The 21656-nt window shown below is 46.1% G+C and overlaps 1 protein-coding gene across 2 annotated transcripts; it reads right to left on the bottom strand.

Annotated features, from left to right (window-relative positions):
• Positions 1–24: 24 nt before the first annotated feature.
• LOC145917853 (adhesion G protein-coupled receptor L2-like) lies at positions 25–21016 on the bottom strand. 2 transcript variants are annotated; one of them, XM_083003149.1, is made up of 23 exons: positions 20773–21016; positions 19155–19261; positions 18770–18882; positions 15521–15633; positions 14642–14790; positions 14393–14509; positions 14109–14333; positions 13553–13910; positions 13248–13493; positions 12487–12609; positions 12099–12271; positions 10146–10305; positions 9770–9946; positions 9307–9488; positions 7722–7768; positions 7423–7650; positions 5945–6198; positions 5017–5239; positions 4669–4837; positions 3298–3468; positions 3003–3108; positions 2410–2568; positions 25–2111 (listed from the first exon to the last, which is right to left on the bottom strand). In XM_083003149.1, exons 1-23 carry the CDS (start codon positions 20855–20857, stop codon positions 571–573), a joined length of 5226 nt encoding a protein of 1741 aa, XP_082859275.1. In that variant the 5' UTR covers positions 20858–21016; the 3' UTR covers positions 25–570. The 2 variants fall into 2 exon arrangements, with proteins under 2 accessions (XP_082859275.1, XP_082859276.1); XM_083003150.1 differs by lacking the exon at positions 2410–2568.
• Between the last annotated feature and the right edge of the window lie 640 nt (positions 21017–21656).

Below are 21656 nucleotides of genomic sequence, written 5' to 3'. Positions count from 1 at the left end.
GGGAGAAGTCGACCTTGTGTTGTATTCATCAGGGGGCATTTTATTAATAATGCTGGTACGATTGTTTTCCATCGCCAGGATCGGGTGAAGTGCAATAATACAGTGCTGTCACACATACACTCACACAAACATAACACTCATTCGTGTCGCGTTGAAACGAGAACGCCAGAGAACGAAGTAGGAGATAAAACAGGTGCAGTTTAATGATGTTGGTGAAATAGGAAAATTGTGCGGATAGGAATATTCAAAGTATTGTCACGAAAATTCACCATCAGAAGTAAGCGTTATGTGGCGCTTGTTTACGAGTCTGAAAACGAAGCACAGACAGCGGTGCGATCTGGAACATGATAAACTGAAAAGCGTCGGCAAACAAGAATAGGGGCAAAACAAACAACAGCCGGCTTGGTCTAGCGAAACAAAAATAACCAAAATAAACGAAAACGCGATTCCCGATTGCTGATGATGGATGGGGTTGGGACGCGATCATAAATAAAGCGAATGGACTAATACGAAGCGGCGCTATGTCTGTCTGACAGAATTCTTACTACGAAAGCGCTGCAATCAAAATGTCTACAAGCAAGTGGCCATACGAGCGGAACCCGCCGAATTTCGGCCTGCGTCAGAGTTTTCATTCGCGTGGTGACGAGATGCGGAAAGCAGGGAAGCGTTGGGTGTGTGTTCTGTGTAGCGTTCCTCTCGCAACTCCTTGCCGTCCCGCTTGTAATAAGCGGCCACGTCGTCGCCGTCATCGTGCGACTTAATCAAAATGTCTTCATATGCGCGTTCCTTGCGTGTGGGATGCGCGGTTGTTCTCGAGGATTTAAAGGCGACTGGAGGAGAGAGAACATATCGACGGTTGCCATTATCTCCCACGCGGTGTTGGCGATCATGGAAGGCCGCGTCGTCATCTCCACTTGCCATTTCAGTGCTGCAACCACTTGACGGCGAGCTGTACGGCACACCGGCGCTATCGGGTAAGTCGTTCATACTTTGATAGAAAGCGGAATCGCGCTGGTTGTCAACTAAACCCAACTTAACGTGAGTACGCTCGTCCGAGCTGTTGGCCTCGTTCGGGTCAGTTAACATCTGAACTTCCAAGTCGGTTTCATCTCTGTACAATGGCGTCCACGGCTCGCGATGTCGTTCCTGTGGTATCGGCTGCTCCCGAGTGTTGGCATCGCCTGCCTCAGGGTCGCGATGTTCGTGGATGATATTATCGGCAATCGTCGATCTGCTGATAATTCCACCACGACTCAGGGAAGCGGGATTTCCGCATGAAGACCCGGCACTGCTGCTGGCGCTAAAGTCGTTGACGATTGGATCGTCGGAGTCGGAACTGGTGAGTGAGCGTCGTCGCCTGTGAGAGACGCGAGAAGAATGAAGCGGCTCCAGAGTGGGTCTCTGTTTTCCTGACACGTATACACCATCATTATACTGACGATAGTGGTGTTGTGCAGCATCTGACGAACCGTAACAGGTTTCCTGACAGCGCTCCTGTGGTGGATGGTGTGGACACATGTTGTCCAAATGTACTGGCTGGGAGAAACGACGGGATGGGGAGGAAGGTCTCCTTCCATCCCACGGTCTTCCCGGTTTTTGTGCTAGAGTGCTGGCTCTCGGAAACTGCTGCCTCTTGGAACGAAGAGCATCATCGTTATCTTGGAACTGCTGCGGGGTTTTCAATGGGTTCATGGTCATTGAGCGCGGATGGGGTCGTGGGGGGTTACTTGCCGGTTGCTGATGAAGTATGTAGTGACCGGTGTGATGACGATGAGAGCACTCGTTGTCGGATGAGTGGTAGTGCTGGACGCAGTCCCTGTGGCATCCACCGTCTGGCATGTGGCAATGGCGCTGCAAGCGATCATACTCGTATGCATCCTCGCCAACAATCTCTGGTGCGACATCTCGCGGCATGGATTTCGTAGGCAGAAACACTTCGTCCTCGTGCTGGTTAACGCTTTCCATGTGTTCATTCAGAGGCATTGCGTTCTGTTGCGTCGCATCATGCAGAGGTCTTTCGACGCTGGAACGTCGCAGTTGTGGCGATGATGAGGATGGGAATTGCTGAGTGGCGCTATGACGTTGCCCTTTGGTGCCGGTACGAACTTGATCTGCAAGGTGGAATAAAGTTTAAATTTGATCAGCATACACGCCATCATACAACATTACACACACGTCACACATAAAGCAATTCAAGTTTTATGCGATCCACAATCACAAAGGTTATCATCAGCAACTGTATATTGCAACAGAATACGAACAACAGAAGTCATTCCAACAAAAAATGGATTGAATCAAGGTGGAGGGTCATGCTACGACACAGGTTAGAGTTCGTTAGTAGGAGGGATCTGACTAACGTGTGTTGCGAGCACTCGACACACTACAACATGGAGTGGCACTCCCACGTACCCGAACCTGCCATGAGTGTGTCACTGCAGCTAATGCTACCGGGCGGCGGTGATTGGTTATATGGATAGAAAAATATGATCGATGAGGAGGTGGTGCCGAATCCGTGGCTCCGCAAGGTGGCGCACCGCATGCCAGGCTGAGTTAGCAAGCGAACCGACCCTTGATCGACATTTCGAATATCAGTTTCGCGTTTTTGAATGTGGAGTAGGATAAACCAATATAAACACAAAAGTGCTGCATACGTGACAATGTGTTTTAGTGTTTTGAATGTGTTTGCTACAATGTTTCTGTGTTAAGCAGCGGTGGGTGATTAGGTGAAGACTTACTCTTACGACATTAGAGGTCGCAGAGGGCGCGAGGCGGGGTCTTCACGATGCTGTACTGTGGCGCTCGTGCCAAACTCTGAGCAAATGTTTAAGTTACACGACTGTAAGTGATATGTCACAGGCAGCGTTGAAATGAATTGTCAAGCGCTTAGCGTCCATTGCAAAGAAGTCAAAGCGGGAAGGTTCAAAGCCTTTTGCGACCTCAGGCCTTTATTTTCCACTGAATTTCATCGGTGGGCCATGAAGGTTTTAACTCGAAATCCTTACCTCGGTTCGGCATCGTGTTTAAATCCTGCGAGTGATTGATCGCCGAGTCGGAGGTTCGTGGCCCGTTCACTACCGTCTCGTTCCACATGCGCCTCAGCTGCGATTGCTGCGAACAAAAAAATGTAAGAATTTATCACTGACGCACTCGTTAAGCTGATTATTTAGATTTATGGCCGCCCAATTACTTCCACTGGCACAGCTCTGGTACCATCGCACAACTCTACTACCGTACAACGCCGAAAGCGGGATTAAGGTGAGTAATTTATCTTGCAAGAGGTTTATGTCCACTACTTACGCTGGCGGATTGGGTAGTGAGTGTGGTGCTGTGTGTTGTGGCGTTACTGCCAGAGTAGCGACCGGGTGTATACTGCTTCGAAAAGGACATGCTGTTGCTGACGTAAGACTCTTGACCCCTCTTGCGACAGCACGCCGAACGACCAAAACACCTGCTGTACTCAGTGCGAACCTGTAAATATAAAGGAGAAATATGAAGCTACGAAATGAGTCACGGCATTTTACTCGTCGACTCTGCGTATCTCCGTGACATTGCCGACGCTCAAAGAATTTGGAGAGAGACTTATCGAGGACATACGGAAAGATGAAAACAGGTCACGACACCTCGCCGTCTCTGTAGCGCCCTGCACCGTCGGGGGTCATGGGAACTAACTTCCCGCTGCAAGTGAACCGTTCGCGACCGTCAGCAAAGCTTTCGGGGTTCGACCAGTGAGCAGGAAGTTGAAATGCGCACAAGGCACACTGCGCTATTTACTGGTGCCTGTATCGAATTGCTTAATGCGACAACGGTTTGTTTGCCTTCATGGCTTCGCGATAACGGGCGTTCGACACGCTTGGCATCTTCTGTTAAGAGATTCGGGAATGTTATTATTTACTGCGCAGCAAGTGCGGAGCTTGGAGGAAACCCATAACCAGCCAGCAAATAGTTGTGTTTGAGCGGAGAGGAATGCGAGAACTTGTTGCCCGGCAACTTATGTGGTTTGACCGTCCTCTGACGTAACCATACACGATTGAATGTTCCTGTTGATCTAATAGAGCCACCTTCAACCTAAGCGCCAACACAGGAATAGGAAGTGACCTTTTGTGCCCACCACGTTGCCTTTGCTACAATTTGGTCGGAAAAAGATTGCCAGCGGTACGCAAATGGAATACAGCGGAGGCGGGGGGTTATTGCTATTTCCGCTCGAATCGTGTGTAGGAGGCCCTTGTGAGTGACGACATGTATAGGCCCAAGTAGAAACCAAAATCGTGTAACCGTACCACGCTTTGGGATCATGTTCAAGTTGAAGTGCGTGTCTGCGGACACTGGTGTGGGATTACGCAACCTGTTTATGCCAGGAAACGAAGCTGACATGGGGAAAAGTGTCATAGTGCTGAAGTGTCTACTGCTCGCCGCCCAAGAATCAATAATGGATGTTACTCCACGAAAAACGACGCCGTTAATTATTTAAAAGCGCAAATGTGAGTGGCTGCGCAAATGTCAAATCTGAATACAACCAAAACTCTTGCACAGTAAACACACGCTCGTGTAATGATCTTCCGAATAGACATGTTACACACAAAATATTTGGTCTACGAACACAAGGTTTGCGTGCGTATTTCAGGTTGATGGAAAACTTAAAAAAATGCCAGGAATTTTCATCAAACTTACTTTTTTCTGTAGTAAACAGTGGAAAACAAAGATGCAAACTCCTTGGAAGGCGTTAAAGATGCAAAAAAGATAAGCCATGACCGGTGCTTGCTCCCAAACCCAGAGAATTCCGAATGCCCAAGTGATTCCAAGCAGGCAAAGTAGAACGGATGCCCCGCGCACTGACACCCTGGCAAATGGAAGTGTCCAATTATATCAATGCGTGGTCTCATTTGGGAATAGCGATATGATTTAAATGGCGGCAGTGCATTAAGAGCGGATGCACCGATCGAGGAGTGGCGACTCTAGCGCCTACTTTTATTGCCAATTATTTATCGTAAAAAATTTAAACGTGGAATCGATTCTTACTTTATAGCGTTGACTTTGGACGAGTCGGTGTACGTCAGTGTGTGTCTGTACATCTTGAACACAGTGATGGCGAGAAAGATGAGGTTGCAAAGGATGACGGCGCACACTGGACCAACGAAGCTCCAGATGAAACCCGAGTCGACCTTGAGCCAACACGAGGTTGAACTTCCGTAACCCGAAGTATCGACAACAGCAGAAACACCCACGATCACAGCTGGAATACCTAAATTCAGCAAACATGTTAACGTTTATTTTAATTCCATTCGCTGGCATAAGGAAGCTGGGACTGAGACTTTCCTGGGACAACATACATATAGGTCAAATGTATTAGGCATTTTCAATCTACTTTTGTGTTTTTGAGATGTGTCCGTGAAATTGATTTTTCCCCCAGATGCTACGGATTTGCACTTGCCATTAGCCGGATGAGTCGATTTTGTGCCAAAATTCTCAGGGGAAAAAACGCTGCGTAAATAGAACCTATGCAGGAAGGACAGTAGGATAAGATGTGCTCGGGGAATTGTTCGGCACGAATTGATCCCATACGTACACCCGCAGCGCAAAACATGACAGCTAAGTGTTTTGGGTCCACCTAATCGGGAACGCGTGTTGTTTTTATGCGCTGGTGTCGTGAGCCGTTAGTGACCGGTGGCGTGGTATCGATTGCGAGTTAAATTGGTAAATACACAAAAACATAAGTTCAAGGGGATGATTTGTGTATTGCTCAAAACTGACGTTAAGTTAATTTAAATAAGGACAAAGAACCATTGTATGTGCCGGTGTTGGCACAATGGTACAAAAATGGATACCAAATGATAAACCAATAAGGAACAATCCGAGACCGACTCAACGTCTTCTTCGGTCGTGAATAACACGAATATTGGTCGCAAAAACTACTAACAGCATCTAAAACAATGTCGTGTACGCTTACCGTAGCCAGTCAGGTAGTACCACTTCCAACGAGACCGACCCTCAAAAACCTCCACCAGCATAACGTAAAGTTGAAATCCCTCTAGTGCCATCCACATAAAGGCGGCAAGAAAGGTATAATGTAGGATTCCAGCCACCACCGCACAGGGGGTTGCATGAGCGGTTTGCTTAATTCCCACGAGGAAAACCAACTCGGCAACAAAGAGGCTCAGACACAGGTGTTTGTGGATTGTGTTCCGATCCCCCTGCAAGTTCCTGTGCACATAATTACAAGTTACAGAAGGGCGTGGAGTGAGAGGTGGTTCTACCGCGGCTAAACAACGTCAGTCCAGGTTATTTGGGGCAACTTTCTGGTGACATGAGGCGATGGAAAGGTTTTGGGTGGATTTTTGCGATCAAAGTTGCCTTAAGGCGTAGACGTTACGGTTGACGGGCGACTCAGTCTAAACGAAGAGTATCGAGTTTGAAAACCGCTCGGAACATGCTGCGCAAAGTGATCGCACGATCCCACTAAATCGCCCGCAAAGCCGCCAGATCTTCTGGCCTAAGAAGAGGGGATAAGTGTTGGTATTTACCGAGGCCTTGAGGCAGTTGCGTCTAAACCTGAGATTAATTCTCTAGAGTCACACTGTACTGCACATGTATGAACAAAAGTAATTATACTGGACCGCGGGATGATTTTGTAAGACTGGACCATGTACGCTGAGGTAAACAAATATGCACATTCGGTAGACCTGGCACGTGTCTCAAGTCCAAATGCTTTAAAAGATGCCGCGCCGTCCCCTCACGAACTTGCAATTAAGTTGGTAAATTGAGCTTGGTTTATTTTTCTTTGGGCCGTTTAAAGCACGCGCAATATGCCACGAGGGGCCAGCATGGCGCCGCATTTGATTCTGTCATCAAACGAATGTATGAGATGTGACAGCTTAATTGGCAGTAGATCACGATTGGCGTCGTTGCAATGTCTTGATACCTGCATGTTTATGCAAATTTCTGTCGGCTTCAATGTTAGGGTCGCCTTTTAGCCGGAGACGCAGTTATACATGGCAGACGCGACGTAAACACGCGTCAGGTGCAAGTGAAATTGTTTATGTTTGGCGTCGCGGGTCCAGCATTTGATCAGCCGACAACATTTCCTCCGTGCACCTTGCCCTTCTGTCGTCAAGGCAATCGCAAAGGTTGTTGCGACAAGAGAAAAACGCCGGTCACGGAAACGGAAGCGAGCCATGAAAAGCAAGGTCGCTGTTCTCGTTTCAAGCGCATCAAAGCGTGCTTGTAACGGAGATTGCGAATGTTGAACACCGACCGACGACATCTTAAAGCGAATCTGGTATGAACCATTTGGCGGCAAAATGAATCACCTTTAATCGTCGACGTTGTGCAAAGAAAATAAACCAGTCACATGGCACAGTCAGTAACGACCGGGCCTAACCCGCAATTGGTAGCAAAAGAATCATTTAAACTTCTCACGACACTTGCCTGAAAAAGGTGAATGTGTAGATGCAGATCGCCAAACAGACAAGAGAAATGCAAATTCCGACGCTGGTGATGATTTCCAGAGCGAGGGAATTTGCTGGACTCGCAACAACGCCCGCCACATTCACCAACAAGGCAAAGTTGGTCAGGTGATCGCAATTGCACTCGGTATGCGTCACGTTTGATGATGTCACCACGCAGCCACTGCTACTCCACTTTCCCACACGCTCGCTGCAGCAAAAGCAGTAACTCAATTAGTTTCTTTGATACTGCAGGGCAATAAACATTAGAAGTGTACCAACCTTTCGGAGTACGACCAGTAGACACATTTCCTCTCTGCGTCGCTGGCCTGTTGGAACAAGGGATTAGGTTAGAATGACTTTGACATTTTCTCCCAAAGCTTTCGGATCGAATATTGATAAGTCGGTCGAAACTCAACCCCCTTTAGTGCAGATTTACGAACTGACAGATTCCATCAAAATACTATGAAATCGATACGGGGAAAACTGCTCGACATTCATAATATATTCATGATCTACATTGAGTTCAACTCAACACAGATCTATATTTTGGGTGCGCAACGATGCCAGCCATGCGGAACTACACGGACTGCTGAAGGTCAAAGGTTAAAATAACACGGCGGCAAATTGCAAAGAGTTGGAAAGTGACTCTATTTATTTCTCGAGGCAGGTACTGACGTAACAACAAGTGTGCGCTTGTTCGGTCTAAACTTTATTACGGGCAAGAATTCGGAGTAGTGATCCCCAAAACAGTTTAGTGGAAAGACAAGTCCCTGGTCCTCGCCCAAGTATCCACTCAGCTGGTCAGCTAATCACAAGCGCCAATCAATTAACTGGACCTACGCAAGATGCGTTTCTTCTTCTGCCATGTTTTGACAGTGCCCGGGTTCGAAACAGTACAAGCGTTGCGCAAATATAACGTCTCATTAGTTTTTGCCGTGGGATCGCGGCAGCAATGATTCGGCCATTGCGTCGCGCGGCGAGAACAGCATAACTTAGACAGAAGTCTAAACCAACAAAACATTCGAACAAACCCGGGTGGATTACTTGCCAACTGATAAAAATCTTAACCAAAGCAGATGACTTACAATAACGTGACTCTTCCCCACAGGGTATCAGTGGGCAAAATGGCACAGGGAAACCCTTTTGGAAGACCGCAAACACAAGAACGATAATCATTGTTTACTGTACGCGGGGCTGCGAATTAGCGTCAGTCCGTTAACTGTATCGTCCAGGCGCCGCGACATGCTTTTAGCATTACGAGAGCGAAGGATTCTGTTTCTCTGTCAAAAGTTCGCAAGTTAATCTCCCGTTGTGTGCAGGTTTGTTGCCAATCCTGGGACAATTGGCCGGTCAACAATAAGTTACCCCACGGGGCGCGGGGGACATTAGAGGGTCAAAGGCCTTACGTGCTCTTGACCGAGTCTCGGGGATGATCTGCTGTTCACTTGCCTTAAAAAGCTGAGCTCGGCGAACAGGAAAAACCGACAAGCAGCAAAGGCGGGTAGATTCGAAAGAGAGAGTCAGCTGTATTTACGAGTAACTGGACACTGTCTGCGCAGAGCAGAATCCCAGCTACACGCGGTATGCTTGTAAATAGTGCAGTCGTGCGTAAACGATCCGGAGATGGGCCAAGGGAGCTCGAAATATCGCATTCATTAGCCGCTCGATGTGCGGGGGCAACATGGGCAGGCAGATCGCATAATTACAACATACGAGCATCGAAGCTGGTCGGTACATTAATTATTTACGAGGAGCTCGATCACACGAAATGTTAACCGTTGTCATTGAGGAATGTTTGCCAGCGAAACAGATTAAATCCCTAGATGCCGGTTAGGAGGATCCGACTAAGGGAGATAAAACTTACCTGTTTGTTTTTGAGGATGATGTGTACCGGGGATTTGAGTTGTACTTTGTTGCTGGGACGACCGAGAGATGCTGAAAGGACTCGGGAATCGATGTGCCACAGTTTGGGGTCGCCCTCTTCAGCGGGGGCGCCGGCGAATTCGCCCAGATTGGTGTATAGGCCGAAAACAGCCTTGCTGATACCTGGTAGAATACATAGGCGAGTTGTATCTAAAGGTTCTAAAGATCACAATAATATTAAATGTTGTTGCATTACTGGAATGTCCAACAACGTACAAATTGCCTTGCAGGGTATTATTGAACTTTGATAAAACACCAACAATTCTCCCTCATTCTTAACCATTTTTAGAACATTGATTTCCACGCTACCATGACCACAAAATAAAAATACCCAACCACGTCCATTACCCATTCGCACTCATCCCAAATAAGAAAATGGAGCGCCTTGATTCAAACTCTTTTACCTTGACTTGCTTGGGATGCCATGTTGTCAGAAGGCATAACGATGCGATCGTCGATGCGTGACCACTTCGAACGGTGGTTTGTGTTGAACGGGTCGGGAAAAGTAACAGTTTGAAACTTCGAGGATTTTTGAACCGTCGCTTGCACCAACAAATCGCTCTGTTCCAACTGACTCAAACCTGACAAGGAAAGGCGTCGTCAGCAATTCAACTTACGTTGCTGCATTGGAACTTTCCAAAGCTAATGAATAATTCATGCTAGCATGATCATGAAAAAATATCGGACTATCTATCCAAATTTGACACATGATTCCTTGGCTATATTACACGTGGTTTTAAATCAAATATTCGCTGCAAGAAAGCATGGGATTAAAGTTACCTGATTTCGAAACACCAGCATTATTCAACAGTAAAAATCCAGCGGCCTCCACACTCTGTAAGATGTCGTTGACACTTTTGTGCTTTGTTTTAACGTTCATATCCATCCACGATTGCTTGTTCGTGCTGCTGATGAGTGCGTCGGTAGACCTCGAAATGCCCTGTTTAATTAGAACGAGATAAATATCTCCGCTAAAACGTGCTCACAGGGCACGGTCAAAATCAATTTCAAGCATGTCAAAACTCAGAAAACAAATTGACAGCGACATAAAACTAGACTGTGGTTTTAAGTGGAAATCATTTCCATTAGAGCTTTTAAATTTTTCCTTGCTTAAAATGCCAAAACCAATTTTCGCTACAACATGCAGATAAATCATTTAATGCATTGCAGAGGATATGACGTCACTTGTTGTTTAAGCCCCAGGCTACTAACTGTTAATATCACGATGGATGTAATTGCTTTGCGTACGACAACGACTTGTATGGCCAACTAAAGGTCTTCGATAGTTTAAAACACGGAGCGCTGCGTTATTACATCAAAACGTCGACGGATTTTCTCGAGAATCTCGCCACTCAGGAATTCTTCATCCAAGCGTCCGTTAACTTAGGTATGCCTGTGACGTATGCTCTTTCGTCACGCTCATTTACAATCGTATTTTACGCCGGGAAAGCGGAGGCTGAGTTAAATTTGGGAAAGTTTTCTTTGGCAACTGAGCGCGCAAAAGGGAGTGTTTGGTACGATTCGTAGTCGATGCGTCATTTCGGCAATAGACGACGTTTGTCACGGTAAAGAAAAGGGCTCACGGAAAACGGTAAATGGAAAGGAATCGAACTTAAAAAATTACTTGCAACATCATGCTACCTTGCGTCAAGTCATATGAAACAACAGAATCCCAATCTGAGTGATAAATTAATAGCAACACTGTTTTGTAAATTTGCCTAATGTGCCCGAGTGGTAATATACCTATCGTAGGTTTTTGGTATTGTCATTTCTTCGCAATTCCTTCGAACACAAAATGTCGACGCGAGAAAGGTCTGTAGTTGCAACAAGGTAAACTTTCTTGTGATGAAAACTAGATCGTCAGGAATCACCAAACCGTGTATGTTGTGGCACTAAACACGAGAGGAGGCAAATTTTGTCGCGGAGTGGGTTTCCTTCTCACGCTCTACAACCACTTCAACCAACACACAAACTGTAGGTGACGCTACCCATATATGAACACGGCTGGTTGGATCGCGGCACACAGGTCGCGGCCCCGCGCTTAAGTGACCGCTCTCCAAAACAAACACGTCGGCGGGAAACTGAAAGACGGCGGTGCGTCAATATTCCTACCCATCGAAAAGCGAGTATTTGCCTGCAGCACACAAGCTAGCCCTTAGCTGGAGAGATGGGGCTGGGCGTGTTCTCCCTTTGATTACATTCGCTGTGGACACGGCGTAGGGGCCCGTTGAAGGCACGTGCGATTGACCCCCGTCAGTTCCACCTCGAGCATTGTTTGTTTGCCGAAATGAGATACTGCGAGCGCTCCCATACTCGGAACGAAGCAACCATGACGAAACCGCGCAGCAAAAACCGACAGCAAGCGGATTAACGATCTGACTGATGCCAGATGATGGTTCGTCCTGGTCGCACTACCCTTTGGTCAGGTACGTGCTCATGGGACGGCCACCATGATAGGCCAGGTCGGGTTTCCTATAGACTCATTTTCCCGTTTCCGGCCATCACCGCACCTGGATTAGCCAATTAAGCGCATAACCAAAGCAAGTGTCAGCAACAAGTCAGACCAAGCGTCATCGGGGAAGCGGGTTGTCGCTGCAACGCTAAATAGCGGAGTACCACCATCACCTCAAACCTCTCGCGATGACACAGACGTTGTCGAAACAATTACATCACTGTTTTCGAACGTTAAGTCAAATTATCACTCGTAAGCCAACTTTCTCCCAAGCAGCTCACCTCGGTCAACTTTTGCACTTGAAATGTAGTGAGTTGATCTGTGTTTTCCAGGGCGAGCTTCATCAGTCGCGCAGCGTCACTGATTTCACCACTTCTCAGTGGTGTTCCTGATTGGGAGGTGACCTGGAGGTCACGCGAAAGGCTTTCGACCGCGACGTTCGGTTGGATTTCACCTGAACATGCAAGCAGACGTTACGTAACCGCCCAGTGTTATTTGGGACATCGTTTCTTACGAGGTTATGGAGACTGGTAGTGCGCAAGCCCTACACTGTATATGTACAAGTTACTGTGGTTGAAAGCTATATGATTCTCATACTATAAACTCTCGGTATTTAGGTTTCGCGGACCATCATGGCGTGAAACAAACAATTCAACATTTATCTCATACCGTTGACAAGGCTTTGTTCCAAATCTCTAATCCAAGTATAGCAGCTCGATATGTCAGGACCTTGAAGCTCCCAATTCGCTTCCCCAGTGTATTGATCGATCTCGCATTGCCAAGAGGCTTCGCCTATGGAGACAAACGGCGCTTTAAAACAGCCGCCTGGGCGGAAGACAGGCGTAGAGATTGACACTTGTTGATTCTGCCAATGTCTCGGCGCGCCGGGGGAGGGCTCATTACCGGTAACACCACAGTGGTGTTTTGGCAGCAGACAGTTAACGCTGCAACTTCGCCACCACCGGGCACAGAGTAGTATCAAGTAACAACTATGCAGGCAATTAGCGTATGAAAACATGCCAAAAAAGTGACGAGGGTTAGCTTTGATACCAAAGGCTGGATGCCGATGCTTGCAACAAACAAGAACAATCACAATTGCGACTAACTCCATGACACTCCCGGTGGGGCAACATGTTTTTGCAGTTCGTACAACACAAATGTCGTATTTAAATGCGACGGAACAGTGAAAAGGCCGGATACGGTTTGTTTTTTTAAAGACAGAGCACAGGGTGTTTTTCTCTTGAACAAACACCTAGGGATCGTCGTTGGGCCGACATTGCCCGTGACAAAGAAAAATGGGCTACAAAAAACACAGGTCACAATCCCAATGGGTATTGACACAAGGCATTTAAAATAACAAAACGACGATTTTTTTTCAATTCAAAATTCAATTTTACCAGCTTAGAAGTACGACCAAGATATGACTATACCTTCCACGTTGTCTCCACACGGCACTGTCGCATATGATCCGGCGTTGGTAATTGGAAAAGAAAATCCGTCGCGTTCTGTGGGCGGGCATTTATGGTCAATGGACAATCCCGGGGATGTTGGGAGGGAAGGAACATCTGTAGTTTTGGCTGGGAATAATGGAGGAGGAGGAGGGTGTGACGTCACTATCGGGAATCGCCTGGTCGTAGTTGTAGTTTGGACTGGTGTTGTGGTGGTCACACGGTTGGCTACAAATATCAACATATTACGTAAAGATTAGTTAATGGGTTTGCGTAACACTGTTTACCGTCTGCTGGATGAGACTTGTCGAAATGAAGTTTGTAATACACAGCATTGCTTCGCGACGCATCCCAGGCATAAAGTAAGCGCTCCCTGGGGTTGTACTTCACAGACGTGAAGTTGTAATTTCTAAAAGACCTCCCCAGCGCAAGGTTTTGCTTGGATGAAATTCTCTGACGGGAGGGAGCCAGGTAAGATCGGTTTCGATCGAAGCCAATGGTGCTAGTTTTCCCTTGACGTTTGTTGACATTGGTGTTGAAGGTGTACTCGATGTTTCCAGACTGGTATCCAACCACATACATAACTCCACAAATTAGAAATGTGTGCATAGCCGATTTCTTCTGATAAGTGGTGCGCCACGTATTCTGGTGAGAAAATCAACAGTGTAAAGCTACCTTGGCGGCAAAGCAAATTATTAGGTGTTCGATGCAAACCTCTTTCACCATATGCATGTAACCTCTCATATGCACTAAAGCCTACGTTACACACAAATCAAATTACATTCAGTATTATTTAACGCAATTTTTTTTTTTTAACTTTTGCCATGAGCATGTATTTCCCACCTCAAGCTGCAGATCATCCTTGTTCAGTTTGCTCAACACAACATAATCCGAGTCGTGTGTGCTCGTGTAAATCGCCCAGAGACCTTCCTCGTCAACCGAAAGTTCGATGCCGTTCATACTTCCTCTGTGTGTGGAAGAACGCTTGCCCGTGTAACCGGGAACAGAACCTTCTCTCATCCGAATTCGAACGAGCATGCTGTATTTTACGATGTGACGAGTTCCAGCCTAAAAAAAAGCGAAGTTGTAAGTTACCAAGGCATTTCGTTGCTTTTGGGGCTTCATACCTTCACATAGTAGACGTTGCCATCGTAAATGACAACACTGGTGCCAGAAATAGGCGAAGGTAGGTTGTAGGTGAAAATTGGATCTCCGTGAAGAAACTGGTCAGTGTCTTCGTAATCCTGTATGAATATGTCAATATATGTAATTGCTAATGCAATGAGAAAGTTAACAATGATGGGGAAAGTGCCACATTCAGAAATTTTGGTCACAAATACAATGTATAATTAAAAAACATTTAAAAATCAACTGACCTGTACAATTTGTTGGGATTTCGGAATGAAAAACACGTGTTGTGGGTTGTACAGTGGATCTTTGAGCCAAGTACCAGCCCGTGGCGACATGGCAATATCCAAGCTTACATTCGAACCAATTCCATTTAACATTCCAGGACACCCGAACACTAGAAAGCGGAAGCAATTTACTGACTGGTTGAAGTGCGGATACTTAGTCGAAGTTGGTTTGTTATAAACTTAGGAAACGTATTAACATTGCCAGGCAATTAACACGGGAATTTTACTTTGGCACGATTAAACGCATGTTTATAATTGCAGTGGGCGTGGTATCGTTTAACCGCAATGCAATGTCGTAAAACAGTTCATAAATTGGAAACGTTTGCGTAATTGGCCATTATTATATGTGGTAAAGCGACAACGATTAAATTTACAAGAACAAACGAAGCGCGACGACGAAAACCTTCTGATCTCCCCCCTCTAAAACAGCAGCAAGCACCCTCGTCGGCCTCAGTCGCCGGGGGGTCGCGAGCTAATTGAACGGGAGATCAGAAAACAAACACAAGGAGGGATAATGATTCGTTAAACTAATTACAGGTTTGGATCGTCGCTGGTCGCTCGGCGAAGCTGACGATCCCGCCAACATGGGCCAGCTAAAATTACTGACCAGGCGGTGGTCCCTCGTAAAAGGAGCCGTCAAAATCCACAACTCGTAAAGTTTATGAGGCCTTGCGGAAATAAAAAAAAAAACGAATTCGCCGGGCAGTGCCTTGCCACCGTTTATTACTTTGACCCGGTTTGCTTTCGGCTTCAAACAGGCATTCAAAATTAGTTATTTACTGAAGCAGTCATTAAACATTTGAACGTGTAATGAAATCGACCGATTTTTAATCTACTCACTGTATTTGACGCATTTAAATGTGACGTGAAGATATTTATGCGTCCCTGGACACGGATCAGGTCTGAAGATATCTTCGGAAACTGTCACCTTGCACTGTGTCTTGTTGTTGCATCTGAAAAATATTAACAAAATCTTTAAAGCCAACGTTAAAGAATTTTAATTCGGTCGCAAAAGACCACCGACAGTTCCTGCCATAAACAAGAAAATCTTAGCGATATGGAAACTGGGCCAATTTGGTGTTTTCTAAATGGTCTGTGTTTTCCAGAATCGACAAATTGCGTATCGCAAACGAGCTTTTAATAGTTAACCGGCTACACCATTAAGTTGTCAGCAGGTAAAGCGATGGCGCTTCAACAATGGCACCGGGAGCAATGTGGCAGCCGTGCATTACGGCCGAACGGATAAAGTGCGCTAGCATTGAGGTAACTTTAGCCGCGGTGGTCGGTTGATAACAGCTGCCGTCATCACACCCTTTCTTGTCGCCGATCGGTTAACCTCGGGAGCAAAGAAACGGGTGGAATGGCGCATGTCGTCATTGAGGCATGTCAAGCACACATGCCGTCGGCTTCATAATTAAATGAGAGTTTCCTAAACTTTAACGGTCGTTAGAAGGGGAACGGCGGGACCTGGACTTGGCTATTCAAGGAGCATCAGCTCCACAGCGGACCGCAATGAACCATCGGACATCAGCGACTTGACCCGTGGCGAGCTTACGTGGTTTGCAGCCTCAGCGGCGGGCACTAAACCAACCACACCGCAGACGCCAGACCCTCAATTACGGGGTGTGAATTGAAAACTCTGTCAGTTTTGTGACTCGAGTTTCTTCGCACTTGCATAGCGAGGACGCCGAGAATTCGAGCGGCGTGTGGCCATCCCGTTTGTCTCTACAAAACGTCGGCTACTTGATTTTATCATTTCAAGGGAGCAAGGAGAACAGTTCCCCAGAACGAACGGCCTCTTCCACTGGCCCAGCCTAATTAGGTTTCCTGGGGTAACTACTTTTGGCGTAGCGCCGCCAAGACTTATCCTCCCGGACATGGGCAAAGCACGGTCGGCGGGGTAGAATGGACTGGCAAGCGATGTAAAAAAAACATCTTCAAAATCCGCTGCTAAAACAACAAAAATCAAACCCGGTTGGGTCAGAAACACGGTACAAAGCTGATTGCTATCTGACACTGCCGACCCATGTGCATGCTGACCTTCGAAAGACAATACTGCTACTTGTTGCCCACAACGGTCATTTACTCTGTCGATAACCACGTGTGACGTCCACTGTGTAGGTTGTTTGTTTGTCTTGTGCAGCCCCTACACCTTTGTTATCGATTTCGAGCTTAAAATTTTTAAAGGCAATGATACATAGAGAAAAGCGAGCGCATTAAGCAGTTTCCTGAACAAGAGACAATAAACTGCGGATGGTCAGCCAAGCGCTCAGTCACGTGACCAATAAGCTAATTAGGATTGATGGACTAACGATCGCAATACACAAAATGGTGGACGACCTGTCACGGCGGACAAAGAAAGTGGATCGATGTCGGCGATAACGCCATTTGCAGGGGAACTGAGGTAGCTGATTAAAACACTCGACAAACTTTATCAGACACAGGGTGACCCAAAATCGAAAAAGGAAATGATCACAATCGACCACGGTAAAGGAAAATGACATGCTAAAGCTTTTTTTTAAATATTTGTTGTCATATGATACCACAACATGTCATAAGGAAAAGTTGTATATTTTCCGTTGTGTCTTTTTCATCTGGTTGGAGTGTGCTTAGCGCTACAGATCCGGATAAAAACCTGTTTTTGTCATAATCCCATCGTTTATTCCCATCAGAACTCGTAAGGTGAAATGCAGTCGTTCAAACCTCATAAAAAAGTCCACAAATCTTGTCTATTACAGTTTTTTCAATATATAAAGTTGAAAGAGTTACTGTTCAGGATTTTGTAACTTTTTATTGTTTTCTGTGCAACACTAACAACAATAAACTTAAACTGAGATTATTTCCGCACTACCAGCGTGTGTTTAAGAGAGCTAACACCAGTTTGTACGGGGGTTTATCGCAGTCATGCTCCAAATCGACGCATACTCATCTCATATCGAGCACAGCGGGGATTTATTGTGAGGAAGGTCTGTCGCGGAAAACCCTAACCGAGTCGAAGCCAAACTCCAAGGCCGTCGGCATCGACATGGAGATTCAATTGAATTATCGGCAACTTTTCGCAGCTGGACGATGAAACCACCAATATGTTCCCAGTCAAATTTCCCAGCATATATTTTTTCTCATGGCAATGTCGTGCGCTTCATAAGAAAGTGGGTAAGGCTTTTAGTGAAAAGAAAATGAAAATGGGTTTTGATACTTTTTATCCATCAGCTAACCATACTTTATAACTTTGAAACTCCAAGAGTGTGTCTAATGGATTTTGAAGAAATTATGCCAGTGAAATCGTGTCAATCAGTTTGGAAAAATCATATGCTAAAGAAAAGGTTTCATGACATTTCAAACGAATATACGAACTTCAACTAAGATGAAGTAATTTACGGTCGCCAAATTCCAGGTGGGCATTTTTCAACTTATGTTAATATTCAAGCTAATTTGTTGCTAAAACGAACGTCTCACTGATTTCGCGAACCACCCGCCAAGCAGCACAATAAACAGAGTAAAACAGATACGCACTCGTCTAAACAACATGTCAGTCGTTACAAGGTAAATTCGACTCGCGATGACATTCCTCTCGATTTTTGCGGCAAGCTTAAAAAACCGCGTCTTGATTTTATCGTTGTGCAACTCGAGCTGAGAGACGAGGTAACGCCCGTGAACCTCGCCTGCAAGTTGAAGTCGATTGTTACGCCGTGGAGGTGATCGGGCAGCGATAGAGTCTCTTGTGTACGACGACAACAGACCGCCGCGTCGTTAATGCCGCCGTATCAATCTGTCTGGGCATCGCGTTACGCTGGATCGTGTATTAGCTTCGGAGAAACCGATCCTTAGCAGCTATTTCGGTACAGCGTCAACATTGTGGTGTCTTGAGGCACCTCAGGTCCAAGATATAGCCATTGCATTGTGTTGGACCAATATCTCTAAATAGGCTTCCTGTTTCAAACAACTACCCTTTACTTTACTACATTTGTGTTCAGTCGTTGTAAATTTACAGCACATCTGTGCTTGTTTTGAGGTCATTTGCCATCTGGATGATTATGTAAGGTTTGCTATTGAACCAGGCTCAACGTAAGTCGTTTGTTTTTTTCTTACCTTTCTGACATGATAGAAGACGCTTCTGGCATGTAACAATCGGTGTCACGCATCTGCTCAGGATTCGTTACACATGTTTCGGTATTTTGACGTCCGTACTCCGCTCCTACGACCTGCGCAGAGCCATAGAAATGTTACATGCAAAGCCGGACGACAGTCAGAGGCAGGAAAAACAATCGTTGTTAATCAACGACAATTAAACCAATTACGAAGACGGATCAGCGGCTTGCGGTGAGAGGCTGTCGGGCAAACACGGCCAAACATAAATTTAATCATTACAGAAGGGCCCTGGGCCACTAAGGCTTGAATAAGAAGCATAACCTGGCTTTAAGGCCAGACAAGGAATGTTTACAATGAGATCAGATCATAAGGATCATGCAAATACCTCAATCACATCCGTCCCAGGACACCGAAGCACGATGGGGTAATTCTCGCAAGCCAGCTCGCTTGGAATAGGAAACGGTATCCCTCCACCGCCGAAATTCAATCGACCTGAATGAAATAGCAAAGCGCATGTTAACCTGGTGCATAGGATTTATGAATGACACTAAGCACGCACAGACACGCTGGACATCAGCAAAACGCCATATGTCACGTCATACTTCACACGAGCGCCGTTTTTGATTTCACGGTGAATTTAGACAAAATGGGTTTGAAGTGAAATAGTGCACCAAAGCACATGCAGGTAATTAAGCGGAAAACTCAATATCTCGTGTTTCGCAAATCATTGCCTTGCATTATTTATGTGTCAAGTCTGTCGGCATTCGGTGAAGAGAGATTGGCTAGCAACGCGCAAGGATAAGCAGATGGCGCGAGGGGATCTCACAGCGGCCACAGGAAGATTGACTTCTAGTGTTTCTAATGTGGCTACTCACACAAACTGGGCGCAAGAAAACAATATGGCACGACGAGATGTGGCAACAAGTTAGACACGCTTGAATAAACAATCGCGCGCATAATCGGGCGCTGCGAACCGACACAAAATGGCCGGAAGGGCGAATTACAAACGTATACATGTTACAAGCGCCGTGCGATCTAGATGTTAACTGGAAACTGCTAATGACTGTTTACACGTTCCGTGCGTATACCTGCTCTGTATATAATACGTGCTTTCCGGCAAGCATATCCCCAGCACCTGCTGCTATCTCGCAAATATCGACAGTCATGCTCTGCTAATCTTGATGTAAGACCCTATCGCGGCCTTCCATTAAAGTTGGTTTGCCCACGGCTTTTGCAGACAAACAAAAGTGACAAATTCTGGTTCAATTAATAGGGCGCTCGGGATAAGAGAGTGTTTGTCTTGGCTCGGCGACATTAAAACGTGAAACGCAACCAATCCAGCGGGCGGGGCCTTGTGTGCTGCCAGGCTTATGTTTTTCATCGCCCTTCGTTGCTGTGAGATGAGATTATGTCAACATAGATCAGTGCATTCGAGATGGGAAACGAACAGCACAGAACCATGTATCATTTCTACACCGCCTGGAAAATTGATGCGGTTGGTTGTCGCCGAACAAATAGGGGCATAAGGAAAATGCTCAAGGGGAGTATATACACGTTCTATGGAAGTGTAAACACTAGAACTAATTCGTCAACAACAAGTTCACGAGGGCTGCCGTCTGTAGACCAACTGAAAGGTTTTTTATCATCGCGCCAGGAATTTGTACGTGACCGAAGTGGATTTTTCTCGTATGTGCTAAAAAGCATCTACTCAAGGTCTTAACCCGAGCAGCCGAACAAACAATAGGAGCGCACAAGGATACAAGTAGTTTCAGTTCTATGTTAACAGTGGGCGATCTTGGAAAAGTTCATGGAATGACAGCATTTCAGCAAGTTAGATCGATTGATACGAGTGGCCGTTTGCCCTAATTAACGCCGAAATTAGTTTTAGGGTCGACTGGGCGGTTCTGCAGTACATTACTCCAATCTTGCCATGCATTATGCATGCAAATACAGCTCGCGCGAGAGCAAGGTTTTGCCGGGGAACGCAATTTCCTTTCACTTACCATTGGCGGCGTTTATTGCAAAGACTAAGAAAAGAGCTTTGAGCGAAAAGTAGCGAGCAGACTTCCTCCCTCTCCAGATTTCCATCTTGATTGACAGAATCCTGTTTATTTGTAATCCCTTGCTCTTCAGCAAATGTTTTCAGTGTTCCCTCCTTGCTTTTTCTGTTCTCTTTTGGACCTGAACTCAGTTCACGCTTGTGGCATTATTTCACTGATCACTAATAGCTTCGTACATCGCCTAATTCTTTCTGAAAAGGGAAAAGAATTATAGCCACGTACACGACTTCGAACATGAAAATAAAATATGCAAATTAACCCAATTAGGTTTCATTGAACAACAGTTTATGTAAAGTTTGGCTTCCACTGCCGAGATAATCCAATTCCCGCGGAACAATCCTATACCTAAAAGCGTTTAAATCTGGTTTAACTCGGTGAAGTGCGTGGCAGCAATCGATTCAGATCGCGACTTCGACGCTGATCTCATTTGCCGGTAGGCAATCGCCAGGCGGGTTTCGATTTTCTCGCTCTGGCCCTTACTGTATAAGCAGCAGCAGTAACACCACATCGTCACAACATCAAAGCTTGTTGTTTGACTTCAAGTACCCTCTTCACTGTATGCTGCGACAACGGGACTACATCAATCCCCATATGTCACTAGGTGAGGCCGGAGGCGTGAAATCGGGATGAATTGGATTCTCAGGAACTCCACACAATAGAGTCATTCCATCAAATGTGATATGTCTCGAATTGACAATATCTCGACACACAACAACCCTTGCTAAAGTGAGAGGTTCGACACCTGCCCAGGACGAGTTACGCCGCTGATGCGATAACTTCGCAAAATTACTTCCGATGGCAGAAAATTGGGAACGCGCCACAGCATT

This window comes from Ascidia mentula, chromosome 1, assembly GCF_947561715.1.
Source record: "Ascidia mentula chromosome 1, kaAscMent1.1, whole genome shotgun sequence".
In the NCBI taxonomy this organism is placed as follows: Eukaryota; Metazoa; Chordata; class Ascidiacea; order Phlebobranchia; family Ascidiidae; genus Ascidia; species Ascidia mentula.
The sequence above is the reverse complement of the archived record's forward strand: the minus strand, read 5'-3'. Positions and strand labels throughout refer to the sequence as shown.